General features: G+C 35.6%; 1 protein-coding gene across 4 annotated transcripts in view; it reads left to right on the top strand.

Moving 5' to 3' along the window:
• NLGN1 (neuroligin 1) overlaps positions 1 to 19,569 on the top strand; it is a 280,646-nt gene that overhangs the window by 108,805 nt on the left and 152,272 nt on the right. For all 4 annotated transcript variants that reach the window (XM_071752644.1, XM_071752643.1, XM_071752646.1 and 1 more), the window contains one exon: positions 5,963 to 6,115. In XM_071752644.1, coding sequence (XP_071608745.1) covers positions 5,963 to 6,115 — 153 coding nt within the window. The remainder of the gene's footprint in view (positions 1 to 5,962; positions 6,116 to 19,569) is intronic.

Raw genomic sequence — 19,569 nt, 5'->3', positions numbered from 1 at the left:
AGTCTAGAAACAAGGCTTGGTTTAAAAAAATAAAATAATTTGATCTTGATAGCTCAGTCTTAATTTTGGTCATAGTTCAACTTGATTTAATTTGACTAGAGCAGAAAACAGTGACTCTTTATGCAGCCTTAATGCCTATATGAGAAAATCCTTACCATAACTTGAAACATAGCAACACAGATCATTAATCTACCTGTATACTCAGGGATCAGAACTGAACTCCTAGGCAATTAGTTCTGTATCAAGTATCCACGAAGGATTGCTCACAAGTGGATGCTTCTCATCCACCATTCTGTCATGCACACCTTACCTAGCTCATCAGTCTGTCAGTCTTAGATCCTTATTTAGTCCCCAGTGCTGCTTGAGCATCTCTCAGTTTTTAATGTATTCTGTTTCAGCCCATCTCTCTGTGATGGAGCAATGCTATTATTCCATTTTTAGAAATGAGGAATCCAGACACTGAGTTGGAGGAATGCAGGCACCATGTCCTCACTAAAGCAGGGAACTGAGAGGACATGCTGCAGCAGCACTGTAATTGCTGGATGTTTCTACTCTTTCTGTTTCCATTCCAATCTCTCATAAGGAAAAGGAGATAGATTAGGAACAGATGTTGCTGTTTGTTCACAGGCTGTAACTGTGATGATTCTGACCATTTAGGCTGATGCTCTGTCTTGTCTGGGCTATTGGACTTCATCGACTGAAGGAAATTCTTGGTCCAAAATATTTAATAATCAGACCAAATAAAAATGCACTCAAATATTACCTGCTAATCACGTAGAAGGCATCTGAAAATCCCACCTTCTGCTTATCAGGCTGTAGCATCACTGGCACAAAAGCTCCTGTTTCAGAATTAAGGATCTTCTCTAAAAACCCCAATCGCTTCATTAGTATTAAAATAGACTGGGTTGCTAAGTTTAGGATTTCATCTTCCTTCAACTGTCATGTCAAGAAATAGGCAGAGAAACAAGTTTTCTGTCTGGCACTAGTGCATTTTTGGACTTCAGAGATCAGTAAACAGCAGAACACATTTGTCTACCTCACAAAGCAACCACATGCTCCAGCCTTAATTATTGCCTTTAATGAGTTCCAGCCAAGCTGGAGTACCACAGATCTTACCACCTCAGGTGAACTTGCTGACTGATAAACACAGGCATATTCATGATTCCTGTTCCTCCTGTCACCCATTCATGAGAGTTCTGTGATTCCAGCTCCCAAGTACAGATTCCAACGTCATTTGCCTACTAATTTTTTTCCAATTATATTTCCCCTTCGCACTGAGAATCTCAGGTGAGATTATCTTTAATTTGTGCACTGATGTTATTAATACGTCAAAATGCGAGTAGTAAAAATTTTGACAGACCTTTAATATAAGCACCTCTTTGGGGCTCCATTATACTTTTAGCATTGCCAAGCATTGCTTTTACAGTCTGTCAGCTTTTGCATTTCTAACCATCATTTTTTAATAACTTAAAATTGCTACCTACCTGGCTATTCAAGTGCTACTCTAATGAGAATCTGCTCCAGTTGCTTGTCTATAAAAGCATTGGCCTTTTTTCATGTTAGAATATATATTAATACAGTCCTCTATTAGGACCTCAAATCACTTTCATATAAAGTACCTAAGAGTTTGAGAAAGACTAAATGATCCATTGGTTTAACAGATAAAATACAACCCACACACCTCCCCCCCCAAAAAAAGAAAAAAAAAAAAAAGGCTTCTTTTTTATCTATGGGTGCAGGCTGTATTTTAAAATTTTAAAAATCCCTAGAACTTCACTGCCATTCCAAAAAGAAGTTTAATAGGTACTTTAATAGTCTCAGGGTAGTTTTATATCACATGTAAAAACGTGGCATTAAATGGGTATTTACATATCAGCACTGATAAGTGCACAAGCTTATTATAATAGCAGTGCATCTGTGGGGCTTCTGATAGATTTGAACTGAAAGGCCAAATACTTTCAAAAGGCTTTTAAATGATTAAGAGTTGCATTGATTGATAGCGTGCTCTATTTAAATATTTTAGTACAAAATCTTACATTAGAGCTACACATACACATATATATATTATTTATAAGGAACACATAGGTTTTACAGTAGCCAATCTAAAAGTTTTCCAGTGTTCCAGTGCTGTTTTGTGTTTGAAAAATAAAATTTACTTAATTTTCTACATCAAAATATCATTTTTTTTAAAGCATTTGGAAAAACACTGCTTGCGACATCTGTGCTAAACTAATTATATTTTTGTGCTAAGTTGTCTCCAGGTAGGCTTTCTTCCTTTCCCATTTTGGTTGTTCCCTGCAAATTATACTTGTTAAGTCACGTGGCCAATTCACATGAGCTTCAAATGACTGCAGCTATAATTATGTTTTGTTATATATGACAATTGTGCCTGGTATTCACAGTCAGACCTGGTTCCCTGTTGTGTGATGGAACAAACATAGAATAAAAGACAGCTCTCTTCCTAAATTGCCCATAATGTAATTAAGACCAGACATAACCAGTAGATTTGACAAACTTTTGAAAGGTACAGAAGAGAGGATGCTGTGGAAACCCTACAGGAAAGTTCATGTACATGTCATACAAATTCCCTGCTATACACTAAGAATTACTTAGATGTTTCATGAAGTAGCAGTTTAAAGCCAAATAAATCCCAATACTCAAAACTTATTCTCTGTGTGAATAAAAACAGAACAGAGTTGAATTTGAGAAGGATTTTCAACAGCACTATCCCTGTGTGTCTTTGAAAATGCTTGTGTCTCTTTTTTTTATGTAAAGTAATAAAATGTAAAGAAAAGTACAGTACACAACTAAATTAAATCAGCATGTAAATCTACATTTCTTGGCAACATTGCCATATTTCCACCCCAATTCTTCGAGTTCAGAATGAGTTGCTTCCACAAATAACTAAATAACATAATTTGTGTGAGAAAGTGTAACTAGAGTTTGCAGAGAGTGCTCCAGCACATGCACAAAAAGGACTGTAACCAGCTTGTGGGAGAAAATTAAAAACCCTATCACTTAGGGTCTGTTTTTGAGAAGTATCTGAGTCCCAAAATCCCTTCTTTTCTTCGTTGTGTTAGACACCTAATTCCAAAAAGCACTTTTGAAAAGTGGATCTCTCTGCCACTTTTATAACAATATACAGCTTCACTCACAGAATATTATTTTAATACTTCTTCCTTTGAGGGAATATTTAATGTCTTTTAGGTAGGAAAAAGTTCCTGATTATGGTCTGATTTTTTTTGCTCTGGTCCTTTGATCTTATTATTTAAAGGACTTTCAGTAGTTAATAACATCTGTAGTTAAATAGCATTCAGTCACCTGAATATTTGCACCTTTCAGATTCCCAGCTGCAGACTGCAATTGATATGAAACCACTGACTGTCAGACCAAATCTCAGTCATCTCTCTTCTTCATACAAAAAGCTCCATAGCTTCTGTATAATCCATAGCCCAAAGTCCCAGTAGCCTCAGCTGAATACTGCATAACCTCACAGATGTCTCCAGCACTAGATTATTGCCTGAAAAAACGCACAGAAGCACAATTTTTCTTTTGTAGAAGGGATTTTGTTTAAGACTGATGACTTTGGCAAAGCAGCATGAGGAAAATTCATAGGGCATGTCATCTGCTCTGACATAGCCATAGGCAGAGCTGAAAATTAGTCTTTCTTTATCTGTCTGTAGTCTTTGCAAGAATATTAGTAGTAGGAAATAACAACAGTGTGGTATGGGCAGAATTTACTCTCACAAATAGCTTCTTTATACATCAGACTTTATTAATGAATGTGTGCTTCCTTTCTCAGATAAAGGGCACTCATTCTTTTCTAAATATCCCAATATTCTTTTCCAGATAAACAGGCCAGTGCTACCAATGTTTCATTACTGTTCACAGTTGGTGCTCTGTAATTCTATGTAATTTTAATTAAAGAAGAATTCTGAGACAGTCTCCCCCTGTGCTACCACCAAGCATAAAAATTAACTGTGTACAATTTCTGCTGGGAACAGTCACACAGTGATTCCAGATTAATAATTTATTGTTGCTTCCATATTTGTATCAAAAAACCAAACCAAAACAAAAAAAAACAAAAAAAAAACAAACAAAAAAAAAAAACAAAGAATAAAAAAAGAAGAGCAAAGTACGAACAAACCATCTACTGAAAACAGTGTAAGAATCTGAAAATACATTTTCCTATGTTTACTTTTTAAATCTCAGGAGTTCCTAATTCTATCCTAAGGACAATGAAGAGGAATGATCTCCTAATCTTTACACTCTGGAAACTGCATGTTGGGAAGCCCTTGCTATGTGCTTGAGTGAGGAAAGCAATACAGGCAATTTCATGAACAACATTTTGTCATCCTTTTGGTCTTGAGTAACTGATTGTTGTAGTACTTCCAATATTGAAGATCCAATTTCTGATCTTGACTGCCCTGGCATTTTGTTCAAATTAGAGTTGATATCAAAATAATAATAGCAAATGGTTTTTTACAAACAGAGACATCTGTGCTAATCTTTTCCAGCAAATTCAAAAAGCAAGACTTTTAGCATAACTGCCCTCATTTAGTTATCTTTAAAAGTGCTTCAGAAACAATTCAATTCTACAGAGAGCTTACTTGAAAGTGTCTTAACCTAAGATCCCTCTAAATCAAAGCAGTAAACAATACATCTGAGATTTCTTCAAAAGCTGAAGCGAGTAATCAGGGAAGTCACTTGAATACTGTCATAATGAGAGAAAAATGTCTTCAACCCAAAACTGAGTAGAGTGCCTCATTGTGAAGTGTTCATATGCTCTCTTGCTATTGTCTTCTTGATTTTTACAGACTATTAGAATGGGGTACTATGTTTTGGACAGTAGAAGAGATTCAAGCACATGTAAATGAGATAAAAATACAATTTAATCAAAATATAAACATTTAAATTTGCACCTTAGCTGATTTCTTTCCAGTCCGATAGAAAGAATCCTTTAAAATAGCATATTATCTTGCCACTATTTGTTGCAACAAACTGACACTTAAGAAGAACTTTCCTCACAAGGGACACTCCTGTTCAGGTATTCAAAATCTTACTCTGGGTAGCAGATTGGTTTGCAATTAGGACTCTTTGGTAGGAGGGAAGGATAACCAAATCAATGTCTTCACTCCAAAGAAACTCAATTCAATGTGTCAATATCTAATTTTGTTGTCTGAGAGAATGGCAGCGCTTCTAAGATTTAAAAATGTTCACTCAGTGCCAATTTTGAGAACCTTAAAATCTGTGTGAATGCGGGGTTGGGGATTTACAACCCCTGTTTCCAGGGAGCTATTTTTTCAAACATAACATCCAGTGCTTTTCACAACTCCCAAAGGTAAGAAGTTCCCACGCCCCTTTAACATCAGGCTACCCAGGTTACAAATATTCATTTGAAATCTTAGGTGTTAAACAACTTGCAAATACTTTTTTAAAACTTAGACTCCAGATCTATCTTCAGATAGTTTCTTGTACACCCTCTTAATACATTATCGACCTTACTGTGCTGGGAGCAATCAGCAATTTATGTATGAGTAGAAATCCTCTTTATCTGAGGATGGTGAATCACCTTTAGCTGAAGGAACACAGATGGACTGAGCTTTCAGAGGTGTTTGGACTTTGCCTAGATGAACTTGCACTGATGTTAATACAAATTTTATGCCAAATTCAGCAGGAACAAAATCAAACCACTGTCCCCTTGCATTTGAGCGAACATGTTACCATTTTCAGTTCCTTTTCTGAGGCCAACAAGTGTTTAAAAAAATAGAAACTTTAGTTAGAAGCAAGCCTCAAAGAAACACTTATGCCCACCTGCCCTTTTCCTTATGTATAAAACGTTGCTTGAGAAACACTTCAAGAAAAGTAACCTCACTAAAAATAATTAAAATATTGCATGTGTTTATTATTTATTTTCTTATTACTTTCTTGAGATAAAATGTTTCTTAATATTTTTTTCCAGACATTCGGGACAGTGGGGGACCTAAGCCTGTGATGGTGTATATTCATGGAGGGTCCTACATGGAAGGCACTGGAAATTTATATGATGGCAGTGTTCTAGCAAGTTATGGGAATGTGATAGTCATCACAGTCAACTATCGCCTGGGGGTGCTTGGTAAGAAGCTTTCAGCTTTCCATTAATCCCTGCTCTCTGCAATGCAATTCCTGTTATATGTGAGAATGGTGGGATGGGGTTTTTTTTGTTGTTGTTGCTGTTGGTTTTTGGGTTTAAAAAAAAAAGAGAAAGAAAAAAAGAAACTAAAGGAACAAAACTTTTTCGTTGTTTCTTTCCCAAACAAAAGGTTTGTACTCTGAGGATGAGATGTAGCATTGCAAGTACTACCTGGAAGAGCTTACTGTCATGCTTTAAGTGCTCCTCTTGCTGTGCAGTTCAGACAGAAGAGTTCTATTTTTCTCAGTGAATACCAATGGTGCTTTACTTTATAGAGTGGTAAATTAAATGTAAAAAAAAAAAAAAAAAAAAAAGTGAAGTTATAGACAATAAGTAAGGTTTTCTGTTGGAAGAATGAGACTAAGTTTTGATTACCATGTTTTTTTCATACCTTGAAAAAGCTAAGGAGGTTATGAAAACATTATTAAATAAGAGCTATACTTTTAATCTCTTTGCTTTGCTCTTCATGGCAGTTTTGAGAAGTGTTATGGGTATAATTCAAATATATCCAGTATTTCTTTGCTAGGCCAGGTTAGAGAGTGAATAGAGTTACTTCTGAATGTTTCCAATGCAATGAATAGGATATGAATGGGATATGCTGATGCTGCTGACAGACTTGTGTGGTATCTCTCTGGTAGCTTGAATTTCTAAAAAATTACACTTTGATTCTTTGTCAGCGTGGCCACATTAATGATACAAGTTCATCAGCTCTTGATGCAGTATAACCAGTTTTGTTTGGGTTTTCTTCTGTGTATTCTACCAAAATGTTGCTTACTAAGACTTCTTAAGGCAGGAGTTCAATTCTGGGTTGATAAGAAAACTTCAGAAAATGTGCATAGGTGTAAGGGTATTCCCTGTAACATCAGCAGGGCTGTGACAAACCAGGTGTCATTCAGAGCAGTGAGTTGGCTCTGAAGACAAATCAACTTTATTTTCAGTTTGTGGGCATCAGCAATGTCTGCTCCTCTGTTTTTCTCTTGTGTGGTCATTTTATTTCATCATTGCTCTGTTTCTTTGTGGTTTGCATTTAGTTACCATGATCCCCAAATTCATGGGTTCTGGTTTGCTCATTTAGGTAACTTTGTTCCAATAGTTTAATTTTTAATATCTGAATATACTTGAATTTGGGGGGCAGATAATGGATTTTGACTTTAGATTTTTGAAACTTAGTCATCTACAGTTTAGTTTTACAAGAGACTGAATAATTTCCAGAAAAATCAGAACTTTTTTGCTGGATTTATCTCCTTATTATCCAGTTGTAGTTTTCATTTGTGTTATACTTCTTTAATCAAGGAAATTCTGATATTTTGCATGTTCTTTTCCCTTTTTCTGTCTTCAGTTTTACATAGTGACTTCAAGTCCTGGAGGACATAGTAGTGTATCAGTTGGTAGGCTGCAATGTGTGCCTGTAATCAACATTTTATTTTTACACCAGTGCTCTTGTCTTTGACGTTTCAAACAACATTTATCTATATTATATGCCAGTAGGGTATTCTCTCCAGTAATACAGTATCTGTTATATGACAGCACTGACCATTTTTGTGAATTATTTAGTCTAATTCCTAACTCACTTGCAGTTGCAGTATTTGAAAGGGCTGGTTGCTTGAAAGATGAAAATTAATTCACCTACATTGATGGTAATGACTTTTCTACTTATAATTTAACACTGATCCCTGAGGTAACCAATGCTAACATCTTCCTGAGCTTAGGAGAATTTCATTTGTGTTCAGGATTTTGTGGTTCTTTGGACTCTGTGGTCTTTACAGGGCCTTTAGGGGTGGAAAGCTTATTTTCTTTCAACTGGGATCTGTTGCAGTAAAACCTCTACAACTCACAGTAGAACACAGTAATCGGTATGAATACTGGGTTTGCAGTTTTGTCCTAGTAAAATATATGCATCTGTTAACTATATGTAGAAGTCATTCATATATTTTTTTTAATCTGGTATAATGCCTGTTACATATTTTAAATAAATAATGATGATGTATCACTAAATAGGTAGTGTAGGAACACATAAGTAATCAAAAAAGAAAATTTGCAGTTTTAGTTTTTCTGCCTTTGTTTCCTGGTGCTAAGACAGCCTCAGAGTAGAACTTTAGTATAATTGTAGTAGAGCTCAGCTTTTACTTTTTGTGTTTTGAAACTCTTGTTCATCACTGTACAGCAGCACATTACCCTTTGCAGTCACATTAAATAAGACATGGTTTTACAAATACATGGCTGACAAATCCTCATTTTTCCTCATCTGATCACATCCCGTAAGGTGAGAGGTTCAGTTTCACTCTCCACTCTCTGTGGGACACCAAGATCTCATTTCACTGCTGTGCATTCTTCCTGGTTCAATGAAACATTTTAATGCAGCTCACAAACTGAACTATAGGATGGAAGAAAGATACACAGGGATCTCTAAGTTAAGAACTGCTTTAAATTTCCTCTTTTTTCTTCTTTAAGAGACAGTTGTTTTCCCTACTGAAACAGTGAATTGTCATTCCAAGGATCTGGGTTGAAGGGTGACAATAAAGAAAAAGGGAGAACTGAGCTTACTTTATATGTTTCATTTGGCATTCTGTATAATGACTTCATTGGGAAAGCAAACATTCTATACCTGTAAGACCATAATTTGTTCCAAAATGGAATCATACCCATAAGTGAGATTGTCTTGGTTATGCTTTCTTTAATTATAAGCAAATTTCCCTTTTGAGGAGGGCACTGGAACCATTGCTGTCATTTAGTCTTGTATTTATGTTGTCACCCTCTAGCTGGAGGATATTGACTGGGACTGCTGAGTAGAAAACACCTGTCCAGGTATTCTTCCAACATTGATTTTTTTTTTATTTTTTTTTTTTTTTCTTGCCATATTGTAGTTTTAATGCTGAAAGTGACATGACTGCTGCACAATGTTTGAAAAGCCTGATGTCCTTACTCTTACTGATATGTTACTTCCCAAATAACTGCACTGAAATCAATGGGGCTCCTCAGTACAGCACTTGCCCTTGTGACAGAGCCTAATTGCCCATAATTTGAAATGATGCAATGGGGAAAAATGGTACTGGGAAATTGCTAGTCATGTGCTCATTTTCTTCTGATAAAAAGCTGTTCTTTAGCTTTTTCTTTAGCTTCTAAGCTTTAGCTTAGAAGAGATCTGTTGTGTTTTCATGCCCAAACTTCAATTTTTGATTAGTGTGTTGTGTTAGCTGGTTATGTTGGGCTGTAACATTCTCGTCAAACTACACTTCAAAAAGTGAAAGAAAACAGAACAAAGCAAAAATATTGTCACAAAAGCTCTTCCCTGCTTTTGTAGCTGACTGTCAGAGTTTAATTGATGATATAGTGATGGACAACGAGTATTATTCTGCTTTAACATGTTTTGCTGCTGTGTGTCAGAACACATTAGCAAAATAAATTATGTTTGAATGGACATATTGCTTCTGTGCATACCCATATCAGCCAGCAACATTTTCCTGGCTAAAGAGGGATGTGGGAACACAAGGATACAGCCCTTCAGTAAGTGTTGTATCAGGCCTAACATTTTTTCCATAATCCATCTTTCTTGTCAGCAAGACATTGCACATTCCCAAGAGGAAAAAAGTAGTGCACAGCCTTCCCTGTACTAGGAAGTTCGTGCACATGAGTTTGTTCCCATTGCAGAAAGGGAAATTCCAGAAAGTAGCCTAGCAAATCTTTTCAAGGGATGAAGTATTATGTAGCTGACCATTTGCAAGACTGAACACAGGGATGAGAATAGATCTGAAGTAGTTTTCATTATAACTTGGAACTACCTGCTCACTTCAGGAGTCTAATTCCATTGTGATTGACTAGAAGGTTTGGTTTGATATTTTTCTCTTTCTAAATAGAATAACATAGTATTTTGTTTTTCCCCAGTGCTTTAAAATTAGGTTACTTTTGGTGTTGATCTCATGCGTCAAACTGATCAATCCTTATTTTGGTAATTTACTTTGTAGTGTTCCCATCACATAGTTCAGGATTCTTTTCCTTTTCTGTTGCTGCTTTGCTCTTCTCTTTATTTTGACAGTATGGTAATGCTGCTTAGAAAATTCAATAGACAATATCTTTCAAATGTGTTTCAAAATCATATAAGAAATTTAGATAGAACCCTTTCAAAAACTGCTTCATGTCAGATGAAAAAAAAAAGCTTTCCTCAACTTCATAAGGTTATTGTGATGAATTAATGTCCTGTGTCAGTTAAGCATTTTTGCATATAAATGTATCATGTTCCTGTTCTGCAACCTGGAGAGTTGTCTTTCCTCCTGAAAATAAACCTCTTCACTTTAGTAAAATAAGCATCACCCACTCACACCATACCGACTATTCAGTGAAAGCACCAGTGGAATAAGAAGGTTTATGTTAGTGAGATATCAAAGGAGATAAAAAATGTATCAAGATTCTTTTTCCTGTGTTGCTTATACTGTGGACTTTTCTTTTATAGGCCACAATTTAATATCCAGTAAAACTGGGAAAATGTTTGATCATTAGTGTCAGTGACAAGCACATCTATTATCTTTTTATGAAACCTTAAAGGTACTGTCAGGAGATGGCATTTTATTCCAGCTTTGCTGCACCACCAAAGGGTCTCTGCTGAGCCTTTTTTCTATTATCCATTTCCTAGCATGTTTGAGTAAAAATGATAGATGAGCAGAAGATTATGTATTATTGCCTAATTAAAATTACATTACATTGAAAGTAAAGATGGGAAATTAATAGCAAAGCACATCAAAGTGTGCAGTCAAAAATCATTCATTTAAGTTTTCTGAATTGGAAGAACATGCCGAGAATATTAATTCATAAATATTTTCAGGGACCCCTGGCAGCTTCATAACCATTCTCCTTTAGACAGGAATATCAAGTTGCTTATAAATGCAATTCTAACATTCTGGGGTTGCACAGTAGGGAAAGTTTCCTGAAGGCCTTATCTGATCCCACCTTAGCCTTGGGCATCACTATTGCTTGGTATGAAGCACTCCAAATGAATTTGATGCTGAATAAACAGAAGAAGTTAGGACAGAAAACGTACTGCAGTTATCTATTCCCTCTGGTGGTGTACTTCACAAGGTCTGATTTACACATACTTAGAATTCTAATAATGTCTTAAGACAATTATTTAATATAGAAGGTAACATCAGCTCAGCCCAGTTTGCAGGAGGCCCAACCACAACTCATCTATCTGTACAGTGTCCTAATTTCATAGGTTCATTAATAGAATTAACATTCAGATCTCAGACCTGCTGTAATTAATGACATTTTAGTGGCTTTTTTTGTGAGCTAGTACCAGCCAAAGGGAGTCATGGATGCAGTGAAGCAGAGAAAGGAAGATTGCCATGCTTGTATCTGTACCATCAAAATGACAAAATGGACTTGCAGTAAACAATAGGTTACTGACTAGATATGTTTAAAGGGTCAACTGCAGTGCACAGCAGGCAAGATATTTATGAAATGGGAACCCTGAATATACAGTGTGCTTTTAAAATGAACCATTTCTTTTCTATTTGTGCTTTTTCTAGCACAGCAAATTGACATTATCCATCTGCTTGAATAGAGGGATACACGCTTGCTTCTCTATTTTTTAAGGCAAGAAGTTATTATTTTGTTTGCCATTGAATAGGTTTTTATCTTGGTACAGGTACATTTTAAATAACAGGTTTATTCTCACGTTCATCACTGGGCTTCTCTTTTGGTAAACAGAAAAATAACAAATAACAAATTTTAAAACTATTCATTTTGGCATAAGAGCAGTTTGAGTCGTTTCTGTCAGGAGAAATTACTTTTTGGTAAGATAAATTCCCTTGATCAATATTTAATCATATAATAAATGTATTCCAGTTTTTCTAAAAAGCAGATTTATCTCTGACAGGATAATAAACTTGAACTTGGTAATATTTGCAAAACAAGAAAGAAAAACTGTTCACAGTAGACATCTTACTGTGTTGGAAAAAATATCAAGATCTTTGACTCTATTATTTTGTGTGAAGTTACAGAATTTAGGCTTAGTTACAGAATTTATGCCTTTGCCAGAATGTCAGACTTCCCAGGATAGGATCTGGCTAACTGCAATCCAAGAGGTGAGGAAAAATCAGGGGTTTTATGCAATCTGTACCTGGCTTCAGAGCATTCCAAGACTGGAATAATCCTCTGAGTTTCCAACTTCCTGATTTTCAACCATGGCAGGAATACATCAAGAAATAAATTTCAGCTCAGAGACTAAGTCAGATCTGTGCCCAGCCTTGGTGGGCCAGGAACTCTTTGCTCCAGAGTTTTACAGTTCTGTAACTCATGCCCAGAAATCAGGCAAATGAAGATTCTTCTGACACTTGTATCAGGACAAGTAGATAGAACACATCTAAAATCTTAATTCATTGCATTTAATTATTTGCATTAAAATAGTCCCAGGTTTTCTGAAGCTTAAATCAAGCACTTCTATTGGGATGTGGAAGGAATATATAACTTGACAGGGATTTCCATTGCAAATGTTGCTCTCATTTTTCACATACTTCAAAGGCATAAACTTGTTTAAGTTTATTTTTTGTGTGTTTGCAAATTAGTTTACATACATAGGTAGCAGCTCAAATACTGCTCTGATACTTCTTTGATATAATGCCTCATGATGGCTTTGAATCAATTGAACAAGATCTGTATTTTAAGGTTGTAACAGCTCTTTTTAATGGTTCAAAAGAGTAATGTGAAATAGTTCTAGAGGACAAAAACTCTCTTGGCAGCAATACTAGCAAGAGAGGCTCCTAATTTTTTTCTTCCATTTAATGAGTGATCCATGTGTAAATGCCTGCCTTAGCCAACACAGAAAATTCTACAGTAAAATGTAGTAATTTCCATTACTTTCCAATGGAGAATATGTAGACTGCATTGTTTGATGTATTTATTTCTCACATCCCACAATATACTGGCAAATAAGTATTATTTTGGTGCAAACTGAATTTTAATACATTATTATATAAAAAACTGAGATGAAGGTCTATGAAAGGCCAGAGGAAATAATGTGTATTATTTAACACCCCTTATTAAGCCAAATATAAAAATCTACCTAAAGCAAAAATAAATTATAGATACCAATGTATCTGTAGAAGTGTTCTGACTATCTCTTGTATATGTTGCAAGCTAAATGTACTTTTGAAAAAAGAAAGTTTAATTATATATCTTAATTATTTGAAATATCTTCTCTATGTTTCAGGGGGTTTATTTTTTCTCAAAATTAGAAGCAAGAAAAGTTACTGAGGTTTTTCATTGTTTTGCAGTGGTTTTGCTCTCATTTTGTGTCAAGATTTTTAATGAAGTAGAATCAAAGGGGTGAGCAGAGTTTCTCTGAGGGTCTCACTATACATTCAGTAATTCTACTTGGTTTAAAAATTTTTTTTAGTTGTATTTTTCTGTCAGCTCTTGGATGTTTGGTTTCATGAAACTGGAATTCATGATGTTCGTTATAAGTTGTTCATCTTCTCAACACTTTGCACCAGGATTGCATTTGAGGGATCTTATGTGTCCCTAGGAATGCTGAAAAAAAGTCTATTTTTTTTCTATGTTAATTGGTAATGAAGTGTTCACTACAGAAATAAAAAACATGAAGAGACATAGAGTCATAGAGCTCCAAATAATTACAAAAAGAAAAGGCCAACGTACCCTTAACCTTTTTTTTTCAGGTTCTAATATCCCCTAAATTTGGTAAGCATTTCTTTTTCTCAACTCCCGGACTCCAGCAGAAATCATATCAGTAAATTAATTTCTTTCATGAAAATTCTGTTCCCATCTTCCATAGGTATAATTTATTGAACGTTTGATGATTTGCTTCTATGACTGAAACTTTCCTTTTGATTTCAGTGAATTCTCTAGCCCAGCAGAAGATGGCTTTGCATTTCATCTGGAAGCAGCAAGATTCAATAGTGTGTACTTTACAGAGCCATTAATGCATGCCCCATGTGTGTTGTGAGGCGTGAGGCCAAAGGCCATGAACCACATTAATGACCCTGTAAAATACACTCCTGAGCCTCCTAATGCTGTTATAATTACTCACTTTATTATTACATCCCTCTTGAAAAAAAAAAAACTCTAAATATTTTCTTTTCACTTTTATACAGTCCTTAATTAGCCAGGCAAATTTATGGCAGAGTGAAAGGGAAACGCTCACAATAAAAGGAGTATTAAGTTTCTTTTCACTGTTTCTTCCTAATAATTTAAATTATTCTTTTTTAACACTTTATGGGCTTTGTATATTCTCTGTGTTCAAAGCTTACCAACGACTTCACTCATGAGTTTCTTCTGTTGCTATAATTAATACCTGTTTGGGTGCACATTGCTCAGATTCTGTTTTATCATTAGGTTCTTGAATTTATTCTGAAAAGGTAACTTAAAATGGAAGTGTACTCTCTATTTCACTTATTTCCTTTCTAATATGAAAGAATTTCATTGATATCTACCTTGCTAATATAGATATTTTCTAATGTGGGTTTTCTTCAGCTAAAGGTGTGTGCTTAAAATGTTGTTGATTAATAACAAGATATTACAGGCATTTTCCAGCAACCACATTCAGCATCTGCAAATTTGCCTGAATTCCATTTTTACAGTTGTCTTTAAGCTAGATGTTATGGAAGTGATTATCACAACTCAAATCTAAGGTTGCATTCTGAAATATTTTTTAAATTATGCATACATTTCCTTTTCTTTACCCTTCATAAGCACATAATGTTGTTTTGTCATCCTTTGAAAGTTCAGTGTATATATTTTGGCTGCTTTATTTTTATAAATATTTCAAAGGGAGTGTTTTGATCTTTGGTTCAAATTCAGTCATGGCTGTAGATGTCTTTGTTCATGAGGTTCTTTTAAGAGTACTGTGTGCAAATGAATTTACAAAGTGTATTTAGTAGGTGTAGTGGAAAAAGTATTGAAAAACTATTGTCTAGAATAAATGTTCATTTTTAACCTGTTTTTCTTCAGACATACCAATTATGAAATTATGTGTTACTTAGCTCTAGTGTATCAAAGATGCAGCTGAGGGTCAGAAAGAATCTGGATAATCATAGGCACGTGGTAAAAAGGCCTCCTCCTGCAGACCTTGTTGTCTTGCAGCTGCTTCCAATTCCAGGTTACCACAGAGCAGCCCCTCTTCCAAAATGCTTGGAAGCAGCTGTCATCAGGAATAATCAGCTTTGCCAGAACATTATCTGGTTTTATTAGGACCAACAGAAAATAGGAAATATGTGTTTTGTGCCAAAGAATCAGTGATGACAACAGGTTGCATCTGTAGGAGAACCACTTGGTGCCACGCTTTTTGGAAGAGGTGGAGGTTCTTTTTCTCCTACCTAGAGCACTGAAGAGAACTAGGTCTCTGTGTTTGTTTTTCTCTGTTATTCCTGTGCTTGTAAAGCACCTCTGTGGCTCACCACTGTTGAAATGTTCAGTGTTCCAGAATGACTCTGGAGAAATTTTTGATAGTGCGTTAGGATTATGTAGGTATTTTTCTGCTGTTGTGTGATTCTCTTACAACAATCTAAGAAAAAATTCTGATAAGTGAGTCCAATAGGGCTGTTTCCCTTTAATGACTGAGTGCTGGCATTTGGATGATGGAAACAGATAAACCAAGTTCCTTTGTCTGACTATAGAGGGGAGATCTGGCATGAGGCTGCACTTTTCATTTAGAAAAGTGCTTAGTCAGTCTTTTAATGCTAAAACTTTTGAGTCTTTTAAAAGCTTTTTCTGTCATCTTCTCTGTGATTCCTCGGTGTGTCCTCCCTGGAGATCTGTCAGAGTTAGGTTAAGATAATCAATCTCCCTCTGGAAGGAACAAAATTACTTGGGATGATCAGTGTGTGCTGTTAGTTACTTGTAAAAGCCATCCTGCAAAGTTGCAGGACCCATCAGACACATATTCAGAGCATGGTTCTTCTCACTGCCAAGTGAACAATATGCAGGAAGCCAAAAGAAATGAAAACCAGCATGTGGAAGGGTTTGGTTTTCACTAACTTCAATTTAAATTTATATAGAACAAGGAAGACTCTTCTTCGTGGTATCTAGCAAAAGGACAAGTGGCAATGGGCACCAGTTCCACAGGAAATTCCAGTAATATAAACCTTATTTAGTCTGAGGGTGGTCAAATGGGTTGCCCAGAGAGGTTGTGGAGTCTCCAGTTTCAGGAGATCTTCAAATCCCACCTGAACACTGTGCTGAGCAACCCACTGTAGCTGAGCCTGGTTAAAGATTCTGTCATCTCAAGGCACAGCAGTGGGATATCAAGTACCATGAGGGGGTGGATAATTGTTCTCTAGATGTCTACCTATCTTTTAACTCCTGATTATCTTTGTAACCCTTGTCTCTGCATAGGCTGGCCTATAATGAAAATGAATTACCCTGTTAGAGTTGTCTTAGGCAAAAAAATATCCTTTTCTGCAGAGCAATAACCACCCTGCTACCCTTTTCTGACATGAGTAGATGTATCATCTGGTTTCACTTGCTCTGGTTTCAGACTGTGTTTCCCAGGCACAGGAAGAATTATTTATCCTAGTATCCCAGTGGAGTAAACCAGTTCTGTTTGGACAGTCTGGCAGTAAGAGATAATTATGTGTCTCCTGAAGACTTTTCAGTAGCTTATGTAAAAAGCAGAGGTGCAGAACATTTTTCATGATCAAGTTCTTTTGGTAAACTTGCACTTATGCTGGTGTTACCCAGAAATTAAATTTTGGGGGGTGAAGAATCACATGGTTTCAGGTTGGGTGAAGTGAAGTCTCACACTGTTTTCTTGAAACGAGCTCCTGATTTTGATGAGTCCTAAAGACTGCTTGTGAGTTGTAAGTTAATATAAGAATACTTCTTCTCTTCCTTGTTGGTTTTTCCTTTTAGGAAATGATCCAGTATAAGCTGAATTTATAGCCATTAAATGCGGGTTTGTTTTAGTTTGATGCCAGTTCTTTAGATTCAGCCTAACAACCACTGACCTACATAGAATCATAGAATCATAGAATCATAGAATTGGCTGGGTTGGAAGGGACCTCAGAGATCATCAAGTCCACATCCTGTTTTTTCCCTTTGCTTTAATCATGCCTGGATGTTTCCTCTCTGCTGTCACTCATCTCACTGTTCCTTTTCCACACAATTTGGCAATTCCTGAGCACATATTTTTTCACAACTCTTGACACGTATTAAAAAAATCACATGCTGATGAAGACCTATTTCTTAACTAAAAACTGCATGCACTGTGGGTGAATACCTCACTTTGGGTACATTAGTGAAATTCTAAAACCTTACTTTTTGGAAGCTGATCATACACTAAAAGCAGCAAAAGGGGAAAAAAAAATTAAATTGCCAATTACAGCTAATAGCTTTCTGCAACTGACATGTATAAAGCAGATTGAAGGTACTTTTAATAGCAGCTTCTCAGTAAATGCAAGTAGTGAAATGCTTTGGAATGAAGCAGTTGCAAGAAGCAGGTTAAATGTCCCATGCTTAGCAACTTGCAGAATCTAGAAGGCTGTTTTAAAGACATCTTTAGGGCTTTGTCTATAAGAATACAACTGATAAATGGTTTTGTTTTCCCTTGAGAGTGTTTACACAAATCTGATATTATTTGCTGCATTTCCTGAAAAAAATCCTGTAAAATAAAAATAAATAAATAAATAAAATCCTTTAAAATAATGTTAGTTTTAATTGAATACGAAGGAGAGAAACCTTCACTATGATCATTGCACTATATAAATGGATTTGTATCAAATAGTGAACAGTGTTGCTTATTTTGAAAATACTAATAATATATGAAATTACTTAAAAACAGGAATTGACTTGGAATTGACTTGTAGGCTATGTGATAGCTTAAAAAATTTTCAATGCTTTGTTTAATTCAGTTTGTGAAAAAGTACATTTTCTATTATATCCAACTGCTCTCTTCCATTATACTTTCCATTTTTTTCCTCCTCCTTCATCCCTTTGGGAAGATGCCTACTTCTTTTTAAGTTCTTTAGTTTCCCTTGGATTTTCCAAACACAATTCATGTGCTCTCAAATTTCAAGCTGTGCCATTTGAACTTGTTCCTTGCTGAGGGCAAGACTCCTCCAGCACTCCTCTGTGTCCAGCACATCATCACATTCTGGCTGATGTGGGTAACCTTGACATCCTTCTGTAATGACAACCAAATAAAAGTGTTTAAACATTTCTTTACGTTAGATTTTCCTCTTGCTTACAGTGGCACAACTCCACAGGGATGGCAGTGACATTGCCACACTTTCAGATCAGTCTGAGGCAAGCAAATAATTGGAGATAGGAGGAAGACTTAATAAATATAAAGAGTGCAGTAGAAAATCTATACACTTGAAAAAAAACACGAGTTCAACCATTCTTTGCTACATCCAGCCTTTGCTGATAAAATAGTTTTTGTCATTTTATGACCACTAATTATTTCTGTTGTTCCTGATTAACTATAAATATGAGTAATTCTGCTGATGGCAATTAGATTGATGTATAAAATTAACATATAATAGATATTTATAGACTCTGAGTCTTGGAGAATAGAGGAAAGAATATTTTTTTTCAGTTAAAACTACACCAGTACTGACCTTTTAATATACAAGATAGCTGCTGTTCATGTATTATGAATGGATACATCACAAATGCATAGGTTGCTTTAAAAGTGTGGCCATATCTTTTGATTGTGGCCTTGATTCTAGCAAATTTAAGGCAATTAAAAACCCATAAATGTTATTAATTGTCCACTGGATTCATGGCATCTGGCAATCTAATTCCCAGTCATATGGAAAGCACTGCATTATATTTATTGGTGCAGGATTAGCCATTGGACAGTGCTCAGTGAAGAACTAAAAGCTATTCAGAGGATTTCTGCATCACCAAATAGGAAATTAACTCAGAATATATGTTTTTATATTTATATAAATATTACATTGTGCCTGTCACAATGGTATCAACCTAAATTTGATACAGGCTGTTGCTACCGATAGAACAACTCCATTTCAATCTGTTAGAGGTTGAAGGATGTGTGTGTTTATTCCCTTTTTTTTTTAATTCCAGAGACTGCCACCCCTGAAAAATTGCCAACTGTTACACCAGAAGTTTGAGCTGACATGTTGTTTCACACCAATGATAGGCCATTTTGGCTTGTTTTCTCTAAAAAAAACAACCAAACAAACAAAAAAACCCAAAAAAAACCCACAAAAACCCAAAGCAACCAAACAAAACCCCAAAAAAACCAACAACAAAAAACAACAACAAAACCCAAACAAAAAACAAACAAAAAGAAACAACAAAAAAACATTTTAATGCCCTTTACTGTTGTTTCTCAGCAGAAGAGACAACTCTGGTAATACCCAGATTGTTCAAACTACCCCAGATTAAACAAATGCAGCTCCCTATGATTTATCCATTTGTTAATTATT

The sequence above is a fragment of the Heliangelus exortis genome, chromosome 9, assembly GCF_036169615.1.
Source record: "Heliangelus exortis chromosome 9, bHelExo1.hap1, whole genome shotgun sequence".
In the NCBI taxonomy this organism is placed as follows: Eukaryota; Metazoa; Chordata; class Aves; order Apodiformes; family Trochilidae; genus Heliangelus; species Heliangelus exortis.
Note: the sequence above shows the minus strand (reverse complement) of the source record. Positions and strands in the feature narration are given on the sequence as shown.